The sequence below is a fragment of the Tiliqua scincoides genome, chromosome 1 (genome assembly GCF_035046505.1).
Source record: "Tiliqua scincoides isolate rTilSci1 chromosome 1, rTilSci1.hap2, whole genome shotgun sequence".
Classification (NCBI taxonomy): Eukaryota; Metazoa; Chordata; class Lepidosauria; order Squamata; family Scincidae; genus Tiliqua; species Tiliqua scincoides.
The window spans coordinates 183,850,012-183,876,749 of record NC_089821.1 but is presented as its reverse complement, the minus strand read 5'-3'; the positions used below and the strand labels follow the sequence as shown (position 1 = coordinate 183,876,749).

Below are 26,738 nucleotides of genomic sequence, written 5' to 3'. Positions count from 1 at the left end.
TTTCCAGTCACGTGAACGTCCTTTTTCGCCCCCTCAGATAGAAAGTGGTACAATCCGACGAGGGGGAGAGGTAACTGTGGGAGGCGCCCTCTCAGACGGGCTGGTCCATCGAGCAGCGAAAACGGGAGGGGCGAGGAAAAGCGGAAGGGAGTGAGGAGGAGCGCTGCTCGAACAAGAGCCATGGCCGCATGTCGTTTTCGGCGCAGCATTGCCGCACAGGTATTGATTCCCCCTTCTTGTGCTATATTCCTCGGACGGGAGTTGACCGACCTCCCCTGCTCTCCAGGCGCCCTTGGTATCGCCCGGTTGCTTTGCATCTGAGTATCTGGAGGCAAGTGAAAGGAAGCGAGGAGGGAGCTGGCCAGGTGGGCTGGGCTCAGTCGCTCTTTTGGGGTGGGGGGTCCAGTGTGGGCAAAGCCTCCTGCTCACCAGAATCGCTCATCTTTTATGAGCCTCAAAATTGCAAACTTGGTGTAAGTTGCACCTGGGTGTAAGTCTAGGCTGACCAGTGTCACCCCCCCCCAAAGAGGACCAGGCACCCCAAAATGTGGGTCAGCCAAGAAAAATGCAGAACATGACAAAATAAAAGCTAACGACACTCATATATTGAGTTGAATATATGAACAATATATTCAACATTATATTAATGTTAATAATTAATATTAATTATAATTAATGTTGATTGTTAATAGTAATCAATTATTTAAACATATTATTTCATTTAAAGCTATATATTGTATGTTTGTTTAACATTTATATTGCTTATATTTTATTACATGTAATTTATTGATTACAAAAAGGCAAGGCAATGCACTGCCTGTAGGGGCCTGCTCACAAGGCAATTTAAGTTATTTTCCAGGGCATGAGGCTGAAAAAGAGGACATGTCCTGGAAAAAGAGGTCATCTGGTCACCCTATGTTAAGTCCCATTGAGCACAATTAAACAATAGTGCAGCCCAAGGGCCAAAGGTGGCATTTAGCCCTTGTTTGGGAGTTGTCTTTCACTCTTACCTCTAGGTCCACATAAGCCTGTTACTGGCTGCCAAATCAAAACTAGCAATGTCCAATACAGTACTTTATTTTATAAAAATCATGCTAATATCCCATATGGTACTTTATTTTACAGCCCCTCAGGGCCCAATCCTATCCAACTTTCTGGTACTGGTGCAGCCGCAATGCAGCCCTGAGGTAAGGGAACAAATGTTCCAACACCTTGAGGAGGTCTCTGAGAGTGCCTCCCTACCACAGGATGCAGTGCATGTCCCATTGGCACATTTGCACCAGCACTGCAAAATTGGATAGGATTGGGCTCTTAGTCTTCTACGCATTTACTTGGCAGTAAGACTTATTGAGGCTTTCACAGGGGATTTATTTCTAAGTCAGCATCCATAGGGTACTATCTGTTAGTTGCAGTAATGTCAAACTCATTTCAAACAGAGGGCCAAAGTCAGCTTTCATGGCACCTGCTGAGGGCCAGAAGTGATAAGCCATCATCTTTGTTCTCACATAGAAACTCATTAGCTTCAGATGTCAGAAGAGAAAATGTGCAAATCTTGTTCATATTTTCAAGGTTTGAGAGAGGCCAATTATCAAGTTGGAAGAGCCCAAATATAATGGGGGCCAGAGAAATTGGTACCAAAGGCCTCGTTTGGCCCACTGTCCTTATGTTTGACACCCCTGCATTAGTGTATAAGTCTTTACTGTGTGCTTCAATGTTACAGTATTTGGATTTCACTTGTTTAAAAAGGAGGTTTGCAAACAGGAAAACAAAAAGCATATAGAGTACTTGCTTTAAGGGACAACCTATGCTGGATATTCGCATGCCTAGAAGCATTGGAGAAGCACTGCTGTCTTGTGTTCTTCATGGGGACGCAAGCCACCATGTTCTGCTTCCACTGCAGCTTTCAGTGCATCAGGTGCATGTGAACTCCCTCTGCAGCATGTTAAGTGGGAGAACTTCAGGTTACAAGATCACAAATGACAATGGTTAGGTCCAAGACGTGAGGATTAATGTCTTTGTTCCTGAATGATGAAAACAAGTTCTCCATGCCTGAATTGACATGCATTTGCAAACAATTCTCTATGAAATGCATGAAAGTACTTGGACAGTGGAGGAGGGGGGAAATGTTCCACATGTCCATTGACTTAAGGATGATGGAGCACATGATCTGCAGGTGGAGGGTCCCAGGTTTGGTCCTTGGTGTCTGCAGGTAGATCTGGGAGAGAACCCTCCCCAAAACCCTGGAGAGCTGCTGCCAATCCATACTGAGACAATAGTAAACTAGATTGACCAATAGTTTGACCCAGTAGAAGGGCACTTCCTGTGTTCACCAAATCTTATGTCTTCATGAAATGGCATCATCACCATGAATGAGCATAAATGGATCTATGTATTTAGGTTTTGCAGTGCCATTAGGCACCTCAAGGCAGTTAACATAATTAAAACATATACAATACGTTAAGACAATGAAACTGTCTTTTTACAATTCCTTGCAATAATGTTTACAGAATGTAACATGTATCAAAAGAGTATTGTTATAGTACCTGTTTTTATTTTCTCCTAACTAATTTGATGTGGCTTTTTTTGTTGCTGTTGCTTGTCTAGCTTTCCCATATTCTAGAGGTGCCACCAGAAAACTTGATAAAGTCAATAACTGCTGTTCCAGTGTCCAAGAAAAGGTAGATCATGCATTTGTTTGTATTCTAATTGTTAGAATTGCACAAAAGCTTTCTGTCATGTTTAATATTGCAGGAGCTTGGGGCAGTGGCTGTGGCTCAATGGCATAGCGTTTGCTTTGCCTGCAGGAGATCCCAAGTTTGGTCCCACCATCTCTCAGTAGGACAATGAAAATTATTGAAATCCTAGAGAGCCATCACTAGCCTGTATTGACCAAACCAACTTAAATGGACTTTTGGTCTGATGCCATATAAGGCAGATTCCTATGAACTACGTCACCCATATTATAATTGCTGGTCCTTATAGTGGGGAGAAGGGGAATGCTGAGCCCATCTGAATGTAACAGCCTGCGTTGGCTCGGTCATGTTGTGAGAATGGATGATGGCCAGATCCCAAAGTTCTCTATGGAGAACTCGTGCAAGGAAAGCACCCTACAGGTAGACCACAGCTACGATACAAGGACATCTGCAAGAGGGATCTGAAGGCCTTAGGAGTGGACCTCAACAGGTGGGAAGCCCTGGCCTCTGAGCAGCCCGCTTGGAGGCAGGCTGTGCAGCATGGCCTTTCCCAGTTTGAAGAGACACTTGGCCAACAGGCTGAGGCAAAGAAGGAAGGCCCATAGCCAGGGAGACAGATCAGGGACATACTGCACTTGCTCCGGGTGTGGAAGGGATTGTCACTCCCAAATTGGCCTTTTCAGCCACACTAGACGCTGTTCCAGAACCACCATTCAGAGCACGATACCATAGTCTTTCGAGACTGAAGGTTGCCAACATACGAGTCCTTCTAGGTACAGCAGCACACCTCAGCTCTCCGAAGTCTGTTTGGGTGGGCTGTTAGTTATTTCACAAGCCAGATAATCAGCCAGCCCTCACCCTCCACCACTCTCTCTCCACTACAACCCACAAACTCTTCCTGTATCATGTGCTCCTTATATCACTAGGGACCTCCTTGCTTCTAGTAGCTGCAGCTGTGCAGCACACCCTCTGCTGAAAAGCCCAGGCCTTAACCCTTAAATGGACCACTGCTGACACCACATTCTATCTCCTCGCTAGATCTTCTGTGATTCCAATACAAATATCGACTGCTGTGTCTGAAGCTTCTGAAGGATGAGCTTGATCCTGACCCTGACATCTACAGCCATCTTTATTAGACTCTCAACATCTTGGTTTAATTTTTTTTCTAGGCTACCCATTGACTTCCAGCTCATTGTGAGCTCTGTCCTAGATACCAACTCTAGCAGCCACTCAAGGTCAGATGTTCAGCTTCAGACTCAGAAGATTGCAGAGAAGGTAAACAGAAAGCTGTTCAGTTTGACAAAATAATGTGCTTCTTTGATTAAAAGGGAGGTAGCATATCCTTAAGACTCATCCCTGCGTTACTTTTCCTTGTTATATTGTACTTCTAAAATGCATGCAGGTAAATAGTTGTAGGCAGCCCCTCTCTTGTCTGCAAATGGTCAGGTGTACATCTGATCACACCATTTGACTAGATCTTAAGCCAGACTCTTCATAAGATGCATGCAACTCTGGTTAATGTTTTGTTACCCACATTTTACCAAAGATGCACATCAGTACTGTAGCATCATCCTTTTCTGGCTACAGATCCAGCCTATTTATACATGGATTTGACTCAACATGAATGGCCCCTGCAAATGTGAAGGAATGTGCTGATCCCTGGAGAAGGAGAAAAATGCACCCCTTTAAAATCAGTTTAAAAAACTGAACAGTCCTTTAACAATAGCCTCCTTAATATGTGAGAGAAGGCAGTTGGCTGACAATCCATCAATCCTTCTCTCTCCAGCAAGCCCCTCCCTTCCCCCTGAGCAGTGAAAGAAAGGTGATCATTTTGCATTGGTGAAGGGAGGGGCTGAGTGAAGCCTGATGGATTGTCTTCTTAATGACTCTTATCTTAAATCACAAAGGTCAGCAAGGCCTGGTTTTTAAATCACCTGAGCAAAGAAACTTTGTTTTTTAAATTGATTTGCTATAGTGCATTTTTTTGCCATCCACTTGCGTGCTTGAAATGGAACCCACTCGAATAATAAGGCTCAACCTGTATTTCTCTGTATGCATTTTAGGATCAGCAACAGGTAACTATAATCTAGAAAAACACTAATGCATCACTCCTAAATGAGCTTGCGATGATTTTTATATGCATGTATATTTGCATGTTTATTAAGAGCAGGGTGTAAAATGCTAATTGCAATGCAATGCTATTTGCAGAAGTGGGTGGTGACATCTGATGAGTGCCGACAAGAACCGTCTTTGTCCAGTAATGTTGATATTGTTGAAGATATGAAGACCATACCATTCCCATCTTTCAGCTGTCCAAAGTAGTTGTGAACCTCATTCAAAAATGTCATAAAATCAGCTTGTACTAGAGAAACAGATGATGGGACATGTACATATTTGCATTTACAAACTTGAATAGCAGATTTGCTGTACAAATAACTCCACAGTTGTATGCATTGCTGCCTATTTATAACCCAATTCATTGTTGACTGTGTGATTTATTTTTTATCTTAGCTGAAATGTGATGCAGTTGTGACTGAAATCAGCACAGGTGAAGGAACAGTAAACTTCACAATAAATCAAGAATTATTAACAAAGGTAAGAGCCAAAAGTTGTGCATGGTGAAAATGTACAGTAGCGACTGAATGCAAAAGAACTTATCTACAGATTACATCTGAAGGTAGGGTTTCTGTGTGGATACCACTTTAGTTGGTATCTAAACTGTAGTTGCATAGATATAAATGAGGAGTCTAATGCATAGACTGGATATGCTGGCAAATAAGATGATGGGCAGTGCAATCCAAACTGGTCGTTAAGCCAGAGCAGGCCCCCTGTGCCAGCTCAGGGGTATTGCAAATATTCCATAAGGTGCCAGATCCCATTTGGTGCAGGTGAATATTATGATGTATGGCAAAGGGGGTGGGAGAGGGTGGCAAGAGGGCATTCTGGGGGTGGGGAGGGGGCATTTTTGGGCAGGGGCAGGGTTGAATTGGGGGAGGATCAAGGCCAGGAGAGGGCGGGATTGGCATGTATCCTAATCTCTCTCCTGGCCAGTCCAGTGTTATTCATAGTACTAACCCACTTCATGACTGTAAGAAGAACATGTATACACTTTCATTCTTGACAAGTTGTTGTTTTAAGGCAGTGGTATTCAAACTGGGGCATTGCGACGCCCAAGCCCAAGGGTCCTGGTCTCTTTCCCCTTAAGGTCCTAGTCTCTTTCCCCTGGTCCCTTTCCCCTTAAGGGGGCGGGGGCAGCCTGGAGGCAGGGAGGAGGTAGTGGCATGATCCCCAGGATTGCGCCGCTCAGAGGGGCTGCAGGGGCGTGCGTACACTTGCCCAGGCCTCCTGCAGCCTCCCAGGGGTGGGGGAGCCCTGTGCGACCTTTGGCAGGGCTCCCCAGGTCAGGGAAAGTGAGAGTGGGGCGATCGCACCCTGCTCCGCTAAACTGGAAATGGAATGCAATCACTCCACTTCCCCTTCTGACGGGGCTGCAGGGACTGGGGTGCACCCTCCAGTCCCTGCAGCAGCCGTCCCTGGGGGTGGGGAGCCATGCGCGAGCGCTTACAGGGCTCTCCAGGTCAGAGAAAGTGAGAGTGGAGAGATTGCGCTCACTTCCGGTTTTGCGGAGGCAGAGCACGATCTCTTCACTCTTGCTTTCCTTGAGCTGAGGAGCCCTGCAGGCATTCGTGCATGGCTCCCCACCCCCAGGGACGGCTGCTGCAGGGACTGCAGGGTGCACCCCAGTCCCTGCAGCCCCCTGAGCAAGGTGATCCTGGGGATCGGGTCACTGCCTCCCCCCTGCCCCTGCTGCCTCCCCGCCGCCCCCGCAAAGACTTACTGCGGGTTTCAAACTCCCTGAGAGTTTGAAAACCGCAGTTTTAAGGTCAACCTGTTAGGTTAGAATTTTCATTTTGTGTTTATAATTAAAAAATGATCACAGCCGTACATAAGCTTACAGAAGTTTAGTTTCAGTTTAAATATGGAACCAACTGTGCATGCAGCATTGTTCTGGAAGAATAGCAGTGCAATCCTGTGCATGTCTATTCAGAAGTAAGTCCCACTGATTTAAATGAGACTTCCAGGTCAGTGTGTGGTCAGAAGAATGCAGCTTCTTTTTCATGAATGTCTTTGCCTGCATATTTATTGCTTCCTAAGACAGTGTTGCAGAAAGTGCGTGAGGATGGCTCCCAGTATGGAATAAAGAGTGAACTTTTCTCACAGTTGCCAAAAAGAAAGATTCTAGTTGAGTTTAGGTGAGTACTGAGGTTTTGTTATTTTGAAGCATGTTACTAGCATGCCTTAAATATCACAGTTTGGCAGTGCACGCATCTTTGGTTATAAACCACTAGAAATTTATTGACTTCAACTGGATTTTTTTTTTCTTCCCTTGGTGTATGACCTGGCTTAGTTATGTGCCAGTCACCTTGAGGTTTTGACTTTGTATGGACCTTTGTGCATGTTGACTGCTCGCTGCCTGTGCATCACTGAGATCTGGAGATGGATATCTGGCTTGATCTGCTGGGACAGGTGGTCTGGTTGCATAGCCAGAAGTTGGTCTTGGTAGTGTTCTAGTCTCCTTTGTCTCTTACAATTTCTTGAATTCTGGCTACTGATTATTGACAAGTGTGATATGGCTTGTCTGGTGTTGGCAACATATCTAAAATGCCCCAATTCCTCCCCCTCTCACAAGTCTGCAGGCTGGCTCCTCCCTCTCTCCAGATTACAACACAAACATTACATTAGCTTACACAATGAAACATATGAAAGATTGCATGTACAATAATGATGTATGTGTAGATTCTAATACTTCATCTTGAATGAACTGTGGATTAGCATACAAGTCTCAGCTGCACATAGTACTACACTGATTTTGCTCTAAGATTCTATTTAATAGTAGGCTAATTTATTTGCACTTGCCAGTGCTTCTATTTGAGAATGAAAGTTCTTTTCCAGAATCTAGTGTGTGGGTTAGCTTCTAATTACTCCTCCATTCACAGATCTTCTATACACTGAGTAGTAACATAGGATGCAACCCACTGTTTTTGCTTTACTGTTCTAATGATTAGGACAGTGCTTCCCAAACCTTTTAGCACTGGGACCCACTTTTTAATATGAAAATCTATCGTGACCCACATAGCTTTACTAGACAAAAAAGTGATCTAGAAAGAATTTTTTGTTTATTAATAACAATAACAAATTAATTAATAATAGAATCCTGTGCTAACAAGGCTGCTAGAGATGCTACATGTAGTATGTGTGTAGACATTTGCTAGACTCTTCCTAGAAATAGAGTTCAAGGACTGTTCCCCCAAACTTTACAGTAATTTCAGGGTACCCAGAAGGCTGAACTGGAGAGCAAGATGTGCAGTTAGAGACTTCCAGGCAAGATAAAAGGCTGAAACTGGGTTCACACGTTATCTACGGCATGCCAGTTATTAGACAAAATCAGAAAATGTTTAGCTTAGGAGGATGAAGATGACCACATACCACAGGTTAGCATTCCAGCCATGAGAGCCATGTCTGAATCTCCCACTGCTGCAGTTTTCTTCTGCAAACTGGGCAAGAGTGCTTGCAAAGATTTTTGATTTTATATTTCAGAAACTTTTTGTGACACTGGTGGATCCCTTCCCACAGTTTGGGAAACACTGGATTAGGATATAAGTTATGGATTTCCTTTTAATGCATTTAACTACATGAGATAAACACAAACCCTTTTGTTTAATGGTGGTGGTTCAATTACCTTGAATGTGCACATGTGTGGCATTTTTGAAATGTGAAAAACATCAACTGTAACTGTTTATTTATTGCAGTTCACCCAATATTGCAAAGAAGTTTCATGTAGGACATCTGCGTTCTACCATAATAGGTAAGTTGTAACTGACCTATAGCATGAAAAGGAGACATTCCCATAAATGTGAACTCTTTTAGGATGACTGTCTTAACAACCAACACCCATTAATGCCCCTTTATCCCATTTGCCCTAATAACTCTGAGCTGTAGAGCCTCTATTCTGTCTGTATTGCATATAGAGAGAAAAGAGGCTCAGAAATATGGCCTCATTCTGAACAGTGTGCATTGGCTCACCGCTGGCTTGCACTGTTGCAAACATGCTGTAAGGCACGTTTTGCAAGAACTTACATTTGTGAGCCCACGCTGGGCCAGCTCTGACGCTGGCCCACATTCTGCTGCTCAGCAGTTGCCTGGACTGCCAGGCAGCTGAGAGGTGAGTGGGGGTGTGGGAGGAGGAATGGTGGAAGAAGGGAGCGGGGTGGGGCAGGAGGGGGTGGGACCAGTGGAGTTCGGCTCCACCAAATCCAGCACATCATTTGGTCCACATGGCCTGACACAGGACTCTTCGATTCTGTGCTGGCTTGAGAGCCTCCGCAGAGTTGATAGCCCCGTTGCAGGGCTGTTCCCTTACTCAGGGGAAGGGAATGAAAGCTGACCAGGATGTGTTGGATGCCACGGCTGCCCAGCACTCCAGGCAGCTCAGGATTTGGCTGATAGTGCCTTCTCCTAGCCTACATTTTCCTGTATAGAGTGGAGAGACAGTGACTTTGCTCAACAGAACTGTTTATCTGAAGATGGTGTCATCCATCCTTACAGGGTGGAATACAACTGTAAGCATTTGTCGTCATGTCAGTTAAGTCCACAGCTGAGGAGAAATTTAAACTTTGACTGAAGGCAGGCTAGACCAACATTGGATGTGTATGCTTAGAGGACAAAATAAAGGTTGATGTCTTGGGTTTTTGTTCAGCTGTTAGCTCCACTGCTTACATATTACTTAACCTTCTTGAAGCTGTTTATCTGTTTGTAATACAGGAATAATGAAATGCTTTATAAAGATTGTGTGTCTTGGCACAATGAATATGGAGAGTTATTTTTATGTCAAACATACATAGATGTTTTCAGAGCTGCAAAAGGGACAAAGCACATTCTTTCTTGACGAGCACATTCAGATTAGTTCTTAGAGTTCCAGCATCAAGCCCTTTATAGGGGGTTGTGTATAGGGGTTTTGAATGGAGAAAGAAGGGAGTTCACATAACATAACAATGTAAAAAATTAAGTGTTTGGGGAAGATGAATACTGCTGGGATCAATAATTGTTACGATTTTTTTTCAGGAAATTTCATAGCAAATCTCAAAGAAGCAATCGGACACCATGTTACCAGAATAAATTACCTTGGGGATTGGGGCATGCAGTTTGGTAAGTAGACAAGAACAAAAGATTTCAGACTGCTCAAAAGTGAGGCAGCTGATAAATGTCAAAGAAGCAAAAGTCAGACTGTAAGGATTGCTGGTTATTTGCCCTACTGGTAATCTAGATTATAAGAATGTGCATTTCTGCCTTCCCTTGGATAATTTCTTTTGCTGCTCTCTGGTCCTTCTTCCTTGCTTCTCTCTTTTGATTTCTGCATAAGCCATGACTTCATCATCATGCTGTGAAATAAAGGGCTGTCTTTAGCTGTGAGGGTGCACAAGACAGGTTCCCCTTCAGCCCACCACTGTTGTAACATCCACCTTCATGCTATGCTTGGTACACAGGTTAATGGGCTTTTATGAACCTGGGGTCTAATTTAAGTTCTCTGTTCATGGCACATCCTCCGTGAGCTTGATGATGATACTACTTTCGACCTGCAATCAGTCTCTTCTTCTTCTTATTTGCTCCATCAGGAATTGTTTATATATATATATATATATATATATATATATATATATATATATATGCTGCCTTTCAATCCCATCTAAAAGATCACCAGGGTGACTTGCAAAAATAACGCAATACTATAATAAAACAATTGAAAATAACAATTGTCTTGAATACTGTGAATCTGAGTGTGGACAGGCCTCCCTAATAAGACAAAACGTTTGGAGAGTTTAAGGCTCAGGTGTGGAATAAAAGCAGGAGGGAAAAGATGAAGGGAAGCATTTTATAAGGGAAAAAATGTAAGAAAGGAAGAAGTGAAACTAAACAAGAAAATCCTGCTTTCCTGTGTGAAAGCACAAAAGTCAAGATTGATAAACAAAAAGCACAACAGTGTGGCCAAAGAGAAACAGCAACAAAGTGAAACAAGTCAATTAACAAACCTGAGAGAGAGCCTCACAATACAGAAACATTTCTGCTTTTGGGGACAAATCAAACCTCTCAAGGAAGGAAGTTCCATAGCAGCAGAGCCACCACCGAAAAGGCCCTGCATGTGTTTCTACCAGGCAGATTTCTGACAGCAGTGGAAACCGAAGCAGAGCCTCTGATGACAAATGCAAAGTGTAGGCATATTCATATGGCAGGAGACAGTCCTTCTGGTATCCTGGAGCCAAGCCATGCTGCCCATGTGCACGATGTTGAAGTATCATCTTGCTTTCCTTTCCTATAGTACCCAAATATGCTCTTAATTTTTTGATTCATGAAATTTACTTTACCAAAGTATGATTTTATTGAAAAAGGAATGTGTTGTTATTATGTGGTTCATATCATGTAACAATAGCTGTGCTGACTATTAACTTGGTCTTTATCATAGGTCTGTTGGGAGCTGGCTTCCACCGGTTTGGCTGTGAAGAAAAACTAAAATTGAATCCTTTACAGCATCTTTTTGAGGTGTGTTAATGACCTGTTAAATAGCTTCAGTGAAGCTCTTGTCTACTGCAAGTGGCTGTGAGCTGTGACTGTATAAAGAAAAAAAAAATAAAGCTGGAAAGAAGTGAAGGAAAACAGGAAGAAAAGAAGCCTCTTTGAACAGCATAAAACATTGGGGTATAACGTTTCAACCCCAGTGCTGAAGGAAGGTGTGAATTTTTTTTTTTTAATAACTACCAGTATTTAATGCCTAAGCCTGTTGGGGAATTACAACAACAAATCTAGCAATCTGCTACCATACGTCCCTGTGTGGCACCCCAAAAGCCACACTGCCATTGTGCGCTCCTGAGCCACCAATGCAAATGACCAGAGGCTGCATGTGCGGGCCAGTGCCTCCAGATTCCCCCATAAAGCAGTTAGGGTAAAGTAGTGAAGGAGGTGGTACAGAGCGAGGAGCAGACTGAATCGGGCGGGAGAGGGAGGAGCTTGGTGGTAGCAGCACACACCAAGTTCCTATCCCCTTTCCTGGCCTAGATCCGCTCCCAGGAGTTTCCTCTGACCTATGCCAGCAAAAAAGTTGGCATAGTTCCAAGGAGATCCATTGGAGGCCAAGCGGTCTGTGGAGAGGTAAGTAAAAATGTTATTTACTTACTTCTCCCAGGCTGTCTGGTCATCTCCCCACTACCATTGCTTGCAGTGTGCACTCCTTCAACAGTGCTGCATGCTTGGGGCTGATGGGGGATAGGATTGGGCCATAAGAGTGTTATCTACAACCACATTGAACTGCATGTGATATGATTTGTGGAAACAGGAATTTTGTGAAATTGTTTTCATCTTGATTAAGAGGATTGCATGTTTCTCACATACATGAATGTTTGTTTCCATGAGGTTTGTTGTGCTTGTGGTATTTAGAATGGAACTCTTTATCCTGAAAAATCTGAAGATTTCTTATGCCGAATCAAACTGTATGGTTAATTTCTCTGTCCAGAATTGTTTGTTCTGACTGGAAGCACCCTTTCAAGACTTTAAGTTGAGGTCATCCAGGTCTTTCTGCCTGTGATCTGCTTACCTAGAGATGCTAGAATTGAACTTGGGACATGCAAAACATGTCCCCTACTCCTGAGCCATGGCTCTTTCCTCTTTTCTTGATGGGAAGGGTAATCTAAGTGACTGATAATGACCACGTTTGTTTGTTTTTTTTTCATTTGATTCGTCTTGCATATTAGGTCTATGTGCAGGTCCACAAAGCATCTGAAGAAGACAAGAATATTACAGAGTTGGCACAAGACTTCTTTCGAAAACTGGAGGCACGTGACGAACAAGCCATCTCATTGTGGCAACGTTTTAGAGATGTTAGCATTGAAGAATATGTCCAGATGTACAAGGTACAGACTTTGATACTTTATATTCATAAACCATTATTTGCATTCAGATGACGGTGAGAGTCACACAAAGAAATAATTATTTGTGTCCCTTGACTGAATTATTGGACATTCTGCTAAGGAAATTGATGATAAATCATTATTTCCTAGGAATGATTTGCTTTTGGGTGGTGGAAACGGCTTCTGAAGAATGCCAGTTTAGTAAATTGGCAAAGCAGAGGGAATGTGGGCTTGGTACAGGTTTATAGACATTTTGTGCAAGATTTGGAATGAAATATGTTGGCTCATTTTCAGGTCTGCTATATGCAAACCTGTAGTACTGAGCAACAGCATTCTCTCTACCTTTATTTTTGTAATATACTCACAGCATTTCATTTCTGGATGGTATGTGCCCCTGCTATCAACTGCATTTACATTCAGAATGCCATCTTTGTATTTATGTTGCACTGCATCCAAAGGGATAATTACAATAAACAAGAAGCAGGAATTTTATATTGCAACCTATAGATAGAATTTGATTCAGGCAAAATGTTACACGTTAATGTACAAAGTTTTGTTTCTGTACATTGAGAATAGTGGCAAATGCCCATCGTAAGGTGGTTTGCTTTACCAGACAATAAGATGGGAAGCGGACTGTGCAAAACCAGTCCATTTATTTCCACAGAGTTTTTCACTTTGCCTCCCTATAGTTTTGACTATTCATGCCTACAGGGTGATCCTCGCTTTTCCAAACAGCTTATACGCATATGAACATTTGGGGGGGGGGGGTTCCCCTCATCCCCAGTGGGCAAACACATATCTGTAACAGTGGCAGGTCAGGCGTTGTGGATGGAAATGCTTGTGTGCATGTGCAATGGAACATGTGCTGCATTGTGAATAATGCGATGCTGTTGGATAGCCATGTTCTGCATGTTCTATGAGGTTTTTACAAGTCTTGGTCCATGAGAAAATCTCATACAACCCTCCATTTCTCCAGTTGCTTCCCTTCATTGTGCAGTCGTCATCCTGGCTGCCGACCCTTGCGCTCTCCATGCTCTTGCAGGCAACTGCAAAACAAACTTGAGACCAGTTCTCAAGATGCTATCTGCTTTTTTTGCCAGCTGACACCTTCACACTTCTTTGCAGAGAAATGCCAGTGGCTTCTTACAGTCTCTCTCACCGTCTCTCTTCCAAGCAGTGGATCCTGCTTAGCTTTTTCAGGTGACAGCTCACAGCCCAATCCCGAGCTGCCCAGGGCGCCTAGGCTTGGCGGCGCCGAGAGTGGCTGCCACCGGATCCTGCGTGCCCCCGGCTACCTTGGGAGAAGGAAACTTTTGTCCCCTTCTCCCGGGTAAGGTAAGCAACCCCACAATGGTGCCAAGCCCTCCACGGGCGCCTTGGATCTTGCGGAGCAGGGCTCCGCGGACCCACCTCCCTCCCCCCCACCCTCTCTGCACCCCCTGCTGGCCTCCCCCTTCCCTGGAACGTCTCCTCCCCACCCCCATCCCGGCCCTTGCTTCCCGTGCCACAGTTCAGTGGTCCATGAGACCACTGAGCCGCAGAGGCTGGGCGATCGCCCCGCGCTAGCCCATCACCGGCCGGCACTGGGCTAGCACAGGCGGGAGCCTGGTGGAGAGGCTTGCAAGCATGCCTTACGGCACGTTTGCAACAGTGCTCAGTGGCACAAAGCCATTCTGCCAAGCTCAGGACTGGGCTCTTAACCTCCAGACCACACCTCCTGCCCCTATAGATAGTAAACAAAGAAATAAATTTGGTATATTGAAGTTATCTCTACCAGCGGTACAACTGTATCCATGTTAGAAGTCTGAGCTAGTGGATGACCACAGCCTTCCTCCATGGGAGACTGAATACATTTCATGCTGGAATAAGTGAAATCTGCTTAAATATTTCCTTTCTTTTATGAAATAGACATTTTATCCAGAATGTTTTCACATGTTCAGCCTCCCCAAGTTCAGAGACTCATGTACATTAGTGGCCACTGACAGAAGTAAAGGTCACCTTTGCTACATAACAAAGTTATGTACAAATTTCCTTTTTATTATGTTATGTACATACATTATTATGTATTATTAATTATTATTTATTTATTTATTAATAATTATTTTTATTATTATATGTATGTATGTTTTATCTTTATTATGTTATGTACATACATTATGTACATACATTATGTTCTGTACAAATTTTCCTTTTATCTTTTATCATTTCATAACAAATTTCCTTTTATCTTTATGGAACCTTTCAGCGCCTGGGAGTGCACTTTGATGAATATTCTGGAGAATCATTGTATCAAGAACAATGTCAGGATGTTCTAAAGATGTTGGACATGAAAGGACTTCTTAAGAAAACTAAGTAAGAACAGGTGGTATGCAGGGACCTAGTATCGGGGATCTTCATGAAGTGATTATCTGACTATTGATAGTTGGTGCTGGGGGCCTCTAGGCAGGTGGTGGCAGTGGCGTCGCTAGACATTGTGACATTGCATGATGGCATAATGTCATTTCTGGGTTCTCCTGGAGGAGGTGGTGGCAATTCCTTTTCCTTTCATTAAGCCTCCAAAGGAGGAGGCAGGCGGGCAGCAGCCAGACCGTGAAGTAGTAAGGATGTCAATTATTGTTGCTTCAGTGCTTTCTTTCTCCATTTTTAGGGAAGGAGCAGGAATAGTTTACCTTTCTGAAAAAGGAGATCAATCTACTGTAATGCGAAGTGATGGAACCTCACTCTACATAACAAGGCAGGTAGTTTTGTCTGACTTGTTGAGCAGCAACTTTTACTTTCATCTCTTTTGTGGACTAGAATCTGTTCTGTTACATGAGAGAATATTGACTGTTATCCAGTTGTAATCGCAGAAGGCTTTACAGCAGCTACTCCAAGTGAAAATGTCCGTGTCATTCTGACAGTTTTCTAAATATATCTTTCCATTCTAGAGATCTTGCTGCTGCTATAGATAGAATGAATAAATGTAATCCGGACACTATGATATATGTGGTAGGTAATCAAAGCCAAGCCATGATTTCAAGCTGTTTCTCTGCTACTGTTTTCCATCCCCTCAAATTTCCTGTGTTCACACAAATCTCCTCAGCTGTAGCTGTGAATTCAAATGACTCACTACACGATAGTTTCTAACATATGAATGGAGCCATAAACAGTTCTGTTATTGTATGGAACTTTTCTGCCTTATTACTTGTTAATAGAAACAGGCATGTATATAAAAAAAATTACATTATGCATTGGTGACTGCTAATTTAGACCAAATATCTTTTAACAAGACAAGAGGTAGACAGATGATTTAAAAAATAATTTATATAAAAATAATTATTTATCAAATAATATTTGATGTATATTTTGGTATTCTTTGTGTGAACTTTGAACAAACAGAGTGATGTAACTAATTTTTGAAGTTCTGAAACTAAAGCTTATGGTTTCTAATGCATTTTTAGAGATGGAGGCTTAAGACTGGATTTTTCTTTCATGTGTCCAATAAGTGCTTTTGTAAAATAACTCTATAATATCTTATTAACCCTTTTATGAGGCTATTTTAGAAATGCACTCACTATATGAGATCAGTCCAGTTTTCTTCTCCCTCCTGCTCCTTACTCTTATATATCACAAACGGAAGTGGATTTATGTTTTACTATGGGTTGTTTAGTGACTACTTATTGAATGTGTTGTGTGTGTTTTTTCTCTTCCTAAAGACAGATAAAAGCCAGAGCTCTCATTTTCAACAGCTGTTCCGAATACTGAAATTATTAGGATATGAATGGGCAGAAAGGTAGGTATGTGCTTGCAAAGAGGTTTCTTTTGGAGAACAGACTGGGATTCTGATTTCCTCCTCTCCTATTTTCAAAAAATCTCTGACAAGCTAGTCTTCTAAATGTAGGGATGGACAATTTATTCCTTGTGAATGATCCCACTGGAAATATATCCTGAACTGGTGGGCTGTGTAACTAATTTTCATGCCCTGGTCATCTGTCTACACACAGGTGCAACATTTGCATTACATTTGAATGAACTTTTCTGCACTAAGGTTGTTAGATGCCTTTTTGGGTGCTTCCAGTGCGGTGAGACTAGAACTTGTTCTTTGGATGATTTAGCAACAAATTGAGATCCACCTTTTTTTTTTTTTTTTAAAAGAGTCAAATACATGTGAAGGAGGAAAACTGATAGGAAGATCTCCCAGTGTCTTCATTTTTACTTAAAAGGAGGGCACTCCATATTGGATTGGAGTAGCAACACTGCCGGGAGAAAATTATTCTTCTGTATTATTTTCCAAGTGTAAATCCCTTCACAGCTACTGTTTACTACACTGTGTAGAGCAGGGATGTTAAACTCATTTCATACAGAGAGCCAAAGTTAGCATTCATGGTGCCTGCTGAGGGCTGGAGGTGACATCATTAAGCAGATGATGGCCAGAAAAATGCACTTTGTTCTCATAGACATTCATTAGCTGCAAATCACAAAAGAGAAAATGTGCAAATCTTGTTCATATTTTCAAGATATGAAAGAGCCCTGTTATAACGGAGGGCAGATAAATTGCTTCTGGGAGGTGCATTTGGCCCTCGGACCTTATGTTTGACACCCCTGGGTAGAGGATCAGTGTCTGGGTAAGCATGTGAGGTGGCCCTCGGTCAGCTAAGATTGCTTAAAATCATGTTGCTACTAATTCAAAATGTTCAGAAGTAGCTCTTAGAAGTAGCTCCACTACTCAAAGCTCAAATGAAGTTCTAATCAAACGTGATGACACAACGAGGGTGGAGAGAACTGTTTATTGCCTAGTTTTCTATGCTTTGAGGACACCTTACTGTTGTCTTGTGAAGCTTTCCTGTGCATTCTGCTAGGGTTATCCATCTTTTCAAATTGTTTAGCAGAAGTTTAACAAAATCCTTCTGTATATGATGATGCACAGGTGGACTGACACCAGATCTGTGGAACTATGAAAAGATTGCCGAATATAAAGCAAACCTCAGTTCTCGGCATGAACCAAAGCTTCCTAAAACTTCTTAAACAAAGAAACTGCTCTTGAGTATAAAATATTCTTTCTTCAGCTTGTATACCTTGTGCTCGCGTATTAATAATTTCAAACTAATTAACCTTTCCTAAGCACAAACTTAATTTCAAAAATGTACCTCTTCAGAGGGCATGAGTTTCTAAGGCCTACGTTGTACCAGCTGGCAGAAGACAGGAGAAGACTTGCAATGATTGCAGTTTCTGGCCTCTCTTTGATGTAGGTGTCAGCATGTGCCATTTGGAAGAGTTCAAGGGATGAAGACGCGAAAAGGAGATGTGGTTTTTCTTGAAGATGTTTTGGATGAAGCCTGCTCCATGACGTTGGAAAGAATGGCTTCTGCAAAAAGTTAGTGGATTTGTCTCTCTCTATGAATTTAATGCTCTGGAAATCACAATACTAGATGTTTTGTAGGTTTTTTTTTTTACCACCAGGTGCCCATGCCCTAATCGGTGAGTTGTGTATTGCTGGACTTATTGCTCCACTCATGGAGGTCTTCTGTAAACAGAAAGAGAATTACTTTGGGAAGGGCCCCTTCCGTGAGAGCAGGATGGGTTTTTGCATGAAAGCAATTCTAAGTAAAGGAAGCTGCAAGCACAGTGGTAACTCTGGATACAACTGTATATTTCCCCCAGTCCCTATAAGCCTTGATGAAGGCTACCTGTTTCTGTTCCTTTTGCTTACCAGTTATGTACGTGCAGCTCTGAAACTTGTATGCTTCAGTTATTTAAAAAAACAAATACGTACAAATCTGAGGAAGTATTTTAAGGTGACTGTGGAAATAATATCTTCCAAATCTAGAGATTGCTTAAAAGCAATGTTTTCATTTCAGGGCAAGTAAACAGCACATCCATTAATTGAATTTCTTCCTTGTCCAGGACCCATTTGGATTCCAGCCTCTATCCTCAATGTGAAATGCTATTTAGAAACAGTGTACAGGATGGGATTAGGGCTTCCTTACTTGCAGCCCTGTCCCAGGTGTTCCCGCCTACCATTTGAAAAGCAAAGACAACCTGTAAAATAGGTTTCACCTTCAATCCTATGCATGCTTTACATGGGAATAAGCTTTGAATGCAGCGAGACTTCTGAGCAAACAGGGATTTGATTGCAGTGTTAGTAATATTTTGGAACTTGGAAGGGTTAGTACAAACATCTGTTTTCTCATTTTGAACTCCACTTTTCTCCAAAAAGGGCACTCAAAGCGGCTTTCAGAACCATAAAAATCACATTTTAAAACTATAATTTACCATATGAATTACTACTTTTTCTGATCTCTTAACTGTAGTTAACCAAGTCCTATGTCAATGGCATCTGTTTTGCCTAGCCAGTTGGATTATTTTTTAAAAAAAACTAAATAACTTACCTTTGCTTGTCATCTGCTCAGCATCCAAAGAACTGGATAACCCTCTTGAGACTGCTGAAAGGATTGGACTTGCAGCAGTGATAATTCAGGTCTGTTAATGCTGGTGCCTTGGGTGTAAAATGATCCTGCCAAAAAGACTACACAAGGCTTGAATGTGGATTGCTTATTGTTTCAGGACTTCAGAGGTCTCTTGTCATCTGATTATCAGTTTAGCTGGGACCATGTTCTCCAAAGCCGAGGTGACACGGGCGTTTTCATGCAATACACACATGCCAGGCTCTACAGGTAAGAGGTGTGCTTGAGAGCAGGTGTTGATTGATTTGTCTTGATTTGAATTAGAAGGAGAAATTTTTACACAGAGGATCTATCCAATGAGTGTGCTTGTAAAGGGGCCTCCTTTATTTGGATTACGTTTACTCAAATGTGGAAGAATACTCCAAATCAAGGACATGTTTGTATTTGTTTAGATTACTATTGGAACATGAATTATCACTTTAGAAAAAAAAACCCAGACAATGTAACTCTTTATGTTCTCACACTTAAGTTGTGACTTTATGTCAGAATGCCAGATGCAAGGGAGGGCACCAGGATGAGGTCTCTTGTTATCTGGTGTGCTCCCTGGGGCATTTGGTGGGCCGCTGTGAGATACAGGAAACTGGACTAGATGGGCCTATGGCCTGATCCAGTGGGGCTGTTCTTATGTTCTTACCATGTCCTGGAGACCCATTTGACCCAATCTTACCTGCAGTTTTGGACAACAGTTTAAGTAAGACCTTTCTATTTCAGGAAGGCATTTGGTAATTGGGCAGCTTCATCCTACTGGACTTATTGCCCATGCTCTAGCCTTACTGCCAGCTCCTGGTATTGTAAAAAGTGCTGTTAGGCACTCCAATGCCAGCAGTAAGGCCACAGTGCTCACGATGAGGCCAGTGTCAGTTGATGGTGGACCTCAGCGCTGAACAGATGTGTCGAGGGAGTGCTGGGTATCGCCGCCAGTTGGTAGCAAGGCTTTTCGGGGTGGTGGAGAGCAGAACTGGGTGGAGGGAGGGCAGACCAGAGGGAGGATAGGGCCTGGGAGAGGGACCCATATGGTGGCAGAGGCTGCTGCTGAATCCTAAACTCCTTCCTGAGGTGCAGAGTCTGACACAGATGTCCTTGGTTCTGCTCCCACTCAGCAGCTGGAGCAAATCCAAGTAGATCCATTGGGGCTGCCTGGGCTCAACATGGAGTAAGGGAACTGCTGTTCCCTTACTCTGAGGACACTTCCAGGAGCTACTCTGGCTTCATAGGAAACAGCAGCTGCCATTTTGGCACCAATATCATTCTGGGCGCCAGGGAGGCATAGAATGGGACCTAAAGGGTTTTTGTCTGGCTGGTATGGTGTTTGTTTTTAACTTCCTTCTGTTTTTTTCTTATTAATGTGAGCTGTGGGATCTCTTAGGCATTTCTTTCAAAGTGGAATGAAAATGTCTTTGCAAATAAATATTGCAAACTGTTTTTGGAAGTTAGGGGAGTGTCTAAAGCACCTTTTGGTATGTTCTGTCTGTAGTTTAAAGCAAAATAGTAAAAAGGGTTGGCCACTCCTGAAGAATTTCTTTGCATTCCAACCACTGTTATTAGTTTTAGGCCCAAATCCTAACCAACTTTCCAGCACTGGCATAGCAGTGCCAATGGGTCGTGTGCTGCATCCTGCAGCTGGGTGGCACTCATGGAGGCCTCCTCAAAATTCCCTTACCTCAGTGCTGCATTGCCTTATGTTGGTGCTAGAAAATAGGTTAGGATTGCTCCCTTAGAAAGGTACCTAGGTTCTTTATATACTTTTGTTCAATTTCAGCAAAGTATACATCTTCTAAATTTTCACCTCATTCAAAATATGCTTTCATTCTTATCTGTGTAGCTTTACTGAGATGTTTTGACTATTAATGCTTCTGACACACCATGTGTTTACTCCCAGTTTAGAAAAGATGTGTGGGACCGTCAGTCAAGCATCTCACATTAATACTGCACGTTTACAAGATCCACAGGCTGTTTCTTTGATTAAACACCTTCTCAGGTACGTCCGAGTTAGGCTGCAGTCCTGTGTGTGCTTGCTTGGGTGTCAAGTCCTGTGGAACAGAAAATGACCTGCTTCCTAGTAAACGTGCATAGGATTGAGCTGCAGGTAATGTGTTGTACAATAATTCCTCGAGAGTTAATAGCTGGATGTTGAAGTGTTATTGATTTAATACTACGAAAATGCTAACACTGTAATGAAAATCTTTAGAAGAAAGCACTATTGATTTCAATGAATTTACTCCCAAGTATGTTTAGTATCTAAGACTTGCATTTAGGCAGCGGTTCAGTCACAAGCAGACCTCCCAAGGCAAGGTTCTACTGGAGCAGGAACTGTCCACAGCAGAGAGGGATGACAACATCTGCTCCCCACCACACTAGAGATGGAGCATATGAGGATCAAAAAAGGCCAAAAAGATCAGGAACATACTCTGTGGCTACTTCAGTATTCAGGAGCTGAAAGGGGTAGTGGTCAAACAAAGAAAAGGGGACTTGGAGGATCAAACAAGACTTCATTTTCAAAAAACTGCTCTGATTTACTATGTTTTAATAGAGTCCAAAGTCTTCAGTAGCATGGTTAAAGAGCTCCACACCAGCAACGGGCGTTTACATATGCACAATAGTTCCAGCCACAAGAATAACGCTTCCCTAGAACTCAAAGAAAACCAGCATTTTCAGATCAACAGCAAGGGCAAATGTTCTTGGACCACAGTTCAAAAGCACATCACTTTCACACCTTTCTCTCCTATTCACCAAAAACAAAGGGGAGAGACAGCTGTCCTATAGTGTTAAAAGCGATGAAGAGCTGTAGTGAAGGATGGTCTAAGACACTGTCTCACCTACCAAACGCATGGATATCAAGAGCCATGTGGGTTTTCTGGCCATGCATTTGAGGACCCATATGGAAACTCACAGAATAAGAGGCAGACAAGTGGGAAAGAGATACTTGACTGTTCTGTGGCTTAAAACCCACTGTGACTTTGGCACATTTGGTCTGGGCCTCAATTTGAGATAGAATTCCCCACTGAAAAATCAGTCTCATAGCAAACTTGGCAGTCCTTTACCAGCAAGCAGGGCATTCAAATAGGGCCACTAACAGACAAGGAAGGGAGTACGACATACACAGGCCTTCCTAGGTACACAAAAACATATTTCTCTGTATTTTTTTAAAGCAGGAAGCTTCACCCAAAAAATGCTCTTTGGGGATTATGCATGCATCTCCTTCCCCTGGGAACCCCAGTTCATTGTGGCTGTGGGTGTGGCTATAGCAGAAAACTTAAACCCCTCCTTCACTAGACTTCAGTTCCCAGCATTCATCGGTACAAGCTATGACCATTAAACGTGGGAATAAAACTACTAAGTTTTGCTGTGTAAATGTGCCCTGCACATTGACCAGGCTCTTCTGACTTCCACATGTTCATCAACTGTTCCTTTTCTTCTCCTTTCAGGTATGATGAGATTCTTTACCGGTCTTCTCAAGATCTTCAGCCCAAGCATATTGTTAGTTATCTCCTGACACTCAGGTGAGAACAGGGAAAAAACATATTAAAATTCAGTTCTTAGCCTCAACATGAGTAATTTGCTGCAATAAGATTTATGATTCCCAAATGAAGGACGGGTTTTTATTAGTAGCCCAAAGCCTAAATCTGTAGTTCACTGAGGAAAGAAAGACCTTGCATTACATCCAAGTGGGTGGGTTATATGCCAGGTAGTACCCACACAGTGGCATGAATGCAAACTGCTGTACCTCAGTCCCCTCCTCTCAAAGATGCTGTTGAAGGGTAAAGGACCCTCAGGAATGGTGTGGGATGAAGTGTGAGGGGGGAGGGCTGCTACAGAAGGGGAGAAACTCCAAAATTACACAGAGCCAGTTTCCCTAAGTCTTTGAGGTGTGTCTTTTAAAAGATATTTCATTCCCCAGACTTAATGAACCATTTCTTCCTGGGCGCATTGTTCCAGAATGTGTTCATAGAATTTGAATCCGCCTCAACAAGAAAAACCAGTCATATTTTATGATTAAGATGATTATTGGGATCTGCCAGAAGATGCTTTGTCTAGTGACCTCTCATGCGCAGTGTTAACCTGACTATTATTTAACTTTGGCTGGAAACTGAAACCACAAAAGTGCCATTCTAATACCATATGGGTAGAGGTGTTTGTTTCCTTTGAGTAAGATAGGATTACAGCCTATGTCTTACTAACACAATGGGCTTATTTCTGAGTAAAATAACACCATTTTCAAACACTTCTACATATAGCTATTAGCAGGCTATTAATGTACAACTTAAAAGGAAGAAGGAAAATCATAGGCATCAGAACTGCTCTTTCAGTGACGGTTTTATAAACTATTATAAGAGAAATAGCTTTGGTACTTGAGGAAAGTCAAACCAGCCACTGAGTGATTTTGGTAAGATGGAACTTTTTCTGTTCAGTGTGGCAGCTGCAGTTTTTGCTAACAAAACTATTCTCATTTAGCCTAATCTTGGGCGTGTTTAAGTGGAAATGCATCCCACCCTATTTAGTGGTTGTTACTCCCTAGTAAGCATCCTCAGGAATGAAACTTTTGAAGAGTTTATTTCAGACACCTTCTCCCCACTGTTTCTGTTTCAGCCATTTAGTAGCTGCAGCTCATAAACAGCTACCTGTGAAAGGCAGTGTTCCCGAACTAGCAGAGGTAACTTAAACTGTCATTGTTTCTGAATACTGTTCACTGTTTCTGAGCACTGCAACCTGGGAGGCAGTTATTCTGGACTGACTTTTTAAAATTTAAAATCTATTACTGCAAACATACAGCATATAGTTTTGCTAAAACAAGACACTTTGTACGCAGGCCCAAAGTGTCTGCCTTGATGAAAATATTTTGCAGCCTCCATGCAAACTAAGTAGGCTGATTACGCCAAGAGGTACCTGCTATGTCTGTAAATATAAAATGAACAAGAATCATCACTTGGTAGAAGCAAGATGAAAACAGGAAGGGACAATCTGGTGCAGCTCTGTACAAATGAGGCTAGATGCAGCGTCTTTGGAAATTCTTCTGTGGAACTTGGAATATGGACTTCCCACAGAGGCAAGCTCAGATCTCACCCATGTTTTTTTTTGCCCTTTTTCAAAGTTGGAAACCTTTTCTGTCTTGGCTAGACTGATCATTTTCCATCTGACAAGACATTAGCTAAGGAATATCTATTTTGCCTGAATCTACCCATACCAGTTCATGTTGTTTCTGTAGCACCACTGCAGCAATATACGAGGGTCGCCCAGACAGTAATGCACCACATTTTTTTTCTTCAACAATTATTTATTGAACACAATGTGGTGCATTACTTTCTGGGCGACCCTCATAATCTTTGCTGCAAATTTTACATACTTTTCCAAACTGAGACAGATGGCTAGTTTGAAAAGCTTGTTTGTTGCCCAGTTGAAAGGTATCTTTAAATTGATACAAATTTGCACATTTCTAGAACCCCATAGGTACCTTTTAAGATCTAGATGCAAGTGAGCTAATTTAAGAACTAGAAGTTGCTTCTCACTGCTGGAAGATAGACTTCAGAAGTTTTCTTTTTTATTCCTCATTGCCATAACGTACTACAAACGTCTCAAATTTTAAAGATCTACCAGTAATATTCAGGCTTGACTGATTTTGGAGGGCCAATTTTAAATCAACAGTGCAATCCTGTGCATGGTTCCTCAGAAATCAGTCTATGATCAGTGGGGGTTTACTCCTAGTAAGAATAGTTGGGCTGCACGCTTTAATCAGTACTTAATTCATGTTCTAGTAGACTGATTTTCCAGTTAAAGTAGAACTCTGCTGAAAAGAAATTACCCTAATTGAGGTGGTAAATATTTCTCTTACTACAAACTTGGTGTCCTGATCTAGATTTGTATATTCCTGACTAGATAAAGGGCTGCTTCATACATTACAGCTCTTTTTAAATGCACGTTTACCATTCTCTAAGAATGGTGGCATGGGAACTGCATTGCCCTGATCCACTTATGTGCAGCACTTCCCACAATTACTATAAATGTGCATTTTCCTGGACTCAGTACAGAAAAACAGTAACACTGGAATTAGCCCACATACAGGTGGAGCTTGATTATCTGGATTTTATACCTGGCTCAACATAGGTCCCCTGGTCTCGTATTGGGCCAGACTCGGCCCCACCTGAACCCTCCGAGGGGGGCTGAAGCTGTGCTCCGGTCGCCTCTGGAGGGTTTTCTGAAGCCCACAGAGACAGCGTGCGCCTGCCTGTTCTGCAGGCTTCAGACCGACTCCTAGAGCTGAAAAAAGGTGACTCTTGCTTTCCCTCAGGAAACCAAAAGTGATGTCTTAATGCCTTTTAAGGCATCCTGAGGCCAGGGGAAGTTTTCCCAGGGGCTTCCCCCGGCCTCAGAATGCCTTAAAAGGCATTAAGACATCACTTTTGGTTTCCAGAGGAAAACAGGAAATCATGTCTTTTCAGCTCTAGGAGCCAGTCTGAAACCCACAGAGACAGCAGGCAGGCACACGCTGCCTCTCTGGGCTCCCCTTTGGAGGGTGAAAGGGGCTGAACATTGCAGATTTGTTTATTCCCAATTTTCTGTATCCACAGGGGGTCTGAGAATGGACTCCCTGTAGACCCTGAGGCCCCAGCTGAAGAGTTACTAACCCTGTGTCTGTGTTACGAGTTAAGATATCAACAGTCACATTTGCCTTTTTGGTGCATGTAGACAGTTTCTTCATTATTCTAGAAAAAAAATGGCTGTCAATCTTCTGCACTCTACACTGTAGAGTGTAAAGTGTAGCCATTTATAATAAGTCCTAACACCACACACATCACGCGGGGAGTCTTTAAAGGGAGCAGATGATGGTACTAATCAATTTTGGGGGGTTATCTTCCCCATCTTCTTCTTTTGAAGGCAAGGATCTGTCTCTTCCAAGCTGCACGGTCTGTTCTGGCTAATGGAATGAAACTTCTTGGAATCATGCCTGTAAATAGAATGTAGTGAGATTTCCTATATGTCTCTTGTAAACAAATATATTTTTAAGATAAGATGTTATGCTGTACTTGTCTGTGTGTTATTTAGGCTTCTGGTGCCCTTATTTGACACTTCTTTTGTTTGCAGGGGTGTTCACACTTTTTTGGCTCGAGAGCTACTTTGAAACCTAGCAAGGCCCAGAGATCTACCAGAGTTTTTTTTTTACAATGTTCATAACATATAACATTTATGTGTACAATGTATGTTGGTGTACCTTGAGCCCCACTGAGTATAACAGGACTTACTCCTGAGTAGACATGCCTAGGATTAGGCTGTAAGGCTGCAATCCTAGCCACACTTACCTGGGAGTAAGCCCCATTGAGTACAATGGGCCTTACTCCCGGCGTTTCCTCCCAGAGGCACCTGAAGGGGGGGGTCGGCACTCCGCGATCTACTCATTTTGCCTTGTGATCTACCGGTAGATCGCGATCCACCTATTGAGCACCCCTGGTTTAAAGAGTTCACAGAGGAGGAAAGTAAGGGGAGGTCCAGCAGTGGCAGTGTGGAAGGTAGCAATATCAGGCTGCCTTAAACTACTCTAAAAAAAAAAGTGGGTTTTGTTTTTGATAACCCTTTTTATACAACAAAATCAGCAGTAAACCAACCACCACTTTCAAACATATTGCAGTGGTACCTGTAACAAACTGTGTTCAGTT

General features: G+C 42.6%; 1 protein-coding gene across 1 annotated transcript; it reads left to right on the top strand.

The window, feature by feature from the left end:
* The first annotated feature begins 121 nt into the window (after positions 1-121).
* On the top strand, positions 122-26,092 carry RARS2 (arginyl-tRNA synthetase 2, mitochondrial). The gene is made up of 20 exons (XM_066612574.1): positions 122-219; positions 2,605-2,678; positions 3,863-3,968; positions 5,205-5,288; positions 6,849-6,946; positions 8,504-8,559; positions 9,816-9,899; positions 11,212-11,288; positions 12,494-12,652; positions 14,895-15,001; positions 15,297-15,383; positions 15,577-15,637; positions 16,345-16,421; positions 17,878-18,002; positions 19,039-19,106; positions 19,193-19,302; positions 20,972-21,070; positions 22,518-22,592; positions 23,680-23,743; positions 25,963-26,092. The coding sequence occupies exons 1-20, from the start codon at positions 181-183 to the stop codon at positions 26,047-26,049; spliced, it is 1,737 nt and encodes a 578-aa protein (XP_066468671.1). The 5' UTR covers positions 122-180; the 3' UTR covers positions 26,050-26,092.
* The last annotated feature ends 646 nt before the right edge of the window (positions 26,093-26,738 follow it).